The sequence below is a fragment of the Mandrillus leucophaeus genome, unplaced genomic scaffold (assembly GCF_000951045.1).
Source record: "Mandrillus leucophaeus isolate KB7577 unplaced genomic scaffold, Mleu.le_1.0 Scaffold8, whole genome shotgun sequence".
NCBI lineage: Eukaryota > Metazoa > Chordata > Mammalia > Primates > Cercopithecidae > Mandrillus > Mandrillus leucophaeus.
In genome coordinates this window covers 3,621,583-3,624,898 of record NW_012108696.1, presented here as the reverse complement: position 1 = coordinate 3,624,898, position 3,316 = coordinate 3,621,583, and the positions used below count along the sequence as shown (strand labels likewise).

Here is a 3,316-nt window from a genome sequence, read left to right as displayed (position 1 = left end):
ACTAAAAATAAACAAATTCACCAGGCGCAGTGGCTCACGCCTGTAATCCCAGCACTTTAGGAGACTGAGGCGGGCAGATCACCTGAGATCAAAAGTTCGAGACCAGCCTGGCCAACAGGGTGACTGCCTGCATTCAACTGCCTCAATCACCCCCTTCCCCAGCCCCTGACACCCCCAATCCTACTTTCTGTCTCTATGAATCTGATGACTCTAGGGACCTCCTAACAGTGGAATCACACAGGATTTGTCCTTTCGTGCCTGGCTTCTCTCACCGTGTGGGATCTCCTCGAGGTTCATCTGTGTGGAAGCATGCAGCCATACATTTTTTTATGCCATGAATGTTTATTATTATTTTTAATTTTTTTTTATTTTTTGAGGCAGAGTCTCACTCTGTTGCACCCAGGTTGGAGTGCAGTGGCACTATCTCTGCTCACTGCATCCTCAGGGCCAGCTTCCATGCGTCTTTAACACGTATGACACCGAATATGGGACAGCAAAGATTTGGGACCTACCAGTGGCTTGATATCCACACATGAAATTTCCTTGTTTGCTATGTCCACAGTTAAGGTAGACATGGTGGCTCTCTTTAAGCTGCAAGGCAATGGAACCTGTGTTATTAAAGAACAGCACCCTTGTAAACAACACGGCTGCATTTCGTTCATCCTTTCATCCATTCAATCACCCATGCATCCATCCATCCATCTCATCCATCTTTCCATCCATTCATTCCACCCACCCATTCATCCATCCATCTCATCCATCCATTCATCCATCCATCCATTCATCCATCCATCTCATCCATCCATTCATTCCACCCACCCATTCGTCCATCCATCAACCTATCCACCCTTCCATTTCTCTACCCATCCACTCATCCATCTACCCATTTATCCATCCATTCCATCCACCCACCCATCCATCCATCCATCCATCCATCCACTCATCCATCTATCCATTTATGCATCCATCCATCCACCCATCCATCCATCTCATCCATCCTTCCATCCATTCATTCCACCCACCCATCTATCCATCCATCCATCCACCCATCCATCTCTCTATCCAACCACTCATCTATCTACCCATTTATCTATCTATCCATTCCATCCACCCACCCATCCATTCATCCATTCACTCATCCATCTATCCATCCATCCATCCATCCATTCATCCATCCATCCATCCATCCATCCATCCACCCATCCAGCCAACCATCCATCCATCTCTCTATCCATCTATCCACTCATCTATCTACCCATTTATCCATCTGATATGGTTTGGTTCTATGTCCCCACCCAAATCTCATCTTAAATTGTAATCCTCACATGTCAGGGGAGGGACCTGATGGGAGGTGATTGGATCATGGAGATAGTTTCCCCCTTGGTGTTCTTGTGATAGTCAGTGAATTCTCACAATATCTGATAGTTTAAAAGTGTATGGGACTGGCCTGGGTGGCTCATGCCTGTAATCTCAGAACTTTGGGAGGCCGAGGTGGGTGGATCACCTAAGGTAAGGAGTTCAAGACCAGCCTGGCCAACATGGTGAAACCCTGTCTCTACTACTAATACAAAAATTAGCCAGGCATGGTGGCATGTGCCTGTAACCCCAGCTACTTGGGAGGCCAAGGCAAAAGAATGGCTTGAACTCAGGAAGTGAAGGTTGCAGTGACCGGTGATCACACTGCTGCACTCTAGCCTAGGCGACAGAGTGAAACTGTGTCTCAAAAAAAAAAAAAAAAAAAGGTATGGGCCGGGTGCAGTGGTTCACGCCTGTAATCCCAGCACTTTGGGAGGCCGAGGCGGGCAGATCACGAGGTCAGGAGATCGAGACCATCCTCACTAACATGGTGAAACCCCGTCTCTACTAAAAATACAAAACAAAATTAGCCAGGCGTGGTGGTGCCTGTAGTCCCAGCTACTCGGGAGGCTGAGGCAGGAGAATGGCGTAAACCCGGGAGGCGGAGCTTGCAGTGAGCTGAGATTACACCACTGCACTTCGGCCTGGGCGACAGAGTGAGACTCCATCTCAAAAAAAAAAAAAAAAAAAAAGAGTTCAAGACCAGTCTGGCTACTATTGTGAAACTCTATTTCTATTAAAAATACAAAAAAAAAAAGCCAGGCGTGGTGGCACACACCTGTAGTCCCAGCTACAATCTCGGCTCACTGCAAGCTCTGCCTCCTGGGTTCAAGCAGTTCTGCCAAAGCCTCCTGAATAGCTGGGATTACAGGCACACACCACCTTGCCCAGCTAATTTTTGTATTTTTAGTAAAGATGGGTTTCACCATGTTGGCCAGGCTGGTCTCGAACTCCTGACCTCGTCATCTGCCTACCGTGGCCTCCCAAGGTGTTGGGATTACCGGTGTGAGCCACCGCGCCCGGCCCCTGCTTTCTATTCTTTTGGATGGATGGCAGTGGGTTTGTTGGAGCAAATGGTAACTCCATGTTTCAGTGTTTTGAGGGACCGCCATTCGTAAAGTGTTTTTGTTGTTGTTTTGTTGTTTTTGAGATGGAGTCTCACTGTGTTGCCCAGGCTGGAGTGCAGTGGTACCATCTCGGCTCACTGCAACCTCCGCCTCCTGGGTTCAAGCCATTCTCATGCCTCAGCCTCCTGAGTAGCTAGGATTACAGGTGCCCACCACTACACTTGGCTCTTTTTTTTTTTTTTTTTTGAGACAGAGTTTCACTCTTGTCGCCTAGGCTAGAGTGCAACGGCATGATCTCGGCTCACTGCAACCTCCGCCTCCTGGGTTCAAGCAGTTCTCCTGCCTCAGCCTCCCGAGTAGCTGAAATTAGAGGTGCCTGCCATTACACCTAGCTATTTTTTTTTTTTTTTTTTTGTATTTAGTAGAGATGGGGTTTCACCATGTTGGCTAGGCTGGTTTCCAACTCCTGACCTCAGGGGATCCACCCACCTTGGCCTCCCAAAGTGCTGGGATTCCAGGCGTGAGCCACCACGCCCGGCTCTTGTGAAGTGTTTTAATCACCTTGTTTTATTGTTCTAAAGCTGGGGTCTGATCTCAGCCCTGCTTCTGTTCGCTCCTGCTAAGGGAACCCCTGTAGGCAGCCCGGTCCCCACCTCTGCCGGGAGACAACATACCTGGAAGTGAAGTTGAAGTCAGTCCTGCCCCAGTGCTGCTGCTGTTTTAAGTAAATATCCTGTGGGGTCAAGAGAGAAAATCCCAAGTACATCTGTGGAACACCACGGGCATCCCCCAACTCAGGACATTGGGAGAGATGGGGTGTTGGAGGGGACGTGAGGAGACAAACCTGGAAGCCTCTTAGTCCCACTCTGTTTTTTTTTTTTTTTTTTTTTTTT

General features: G+C 48.4%; 1 protein-coding gene across 1 annotated transcript in view; it reads right to left on the bottom strand.

Moving 5' to 3' along the window:
• The window catches only part of CATSPERD (catsper channel auxiliary subunit delta), a 59,770-nt gene that overhangs the window by 27,620 nt on the left and 28,834 nt on the right, over positions 1-3,316 (bottom strand). Inside the window, exons 5-6 of the mRNA XM_011967477.1 lie at positions 3,098-3,156; positions 513-591 (exon numbers count right to left, since the gene is read on the bottom strand). Of these exons, the coding sequence (XP_011822867.1) occupies positions 513-591; positions 3,098-3,156 (138 nt within the window). The remainder of the gene's footprint in view (positions 1-512; positions 592-3,097; positions 3,157-3,316) is intronic.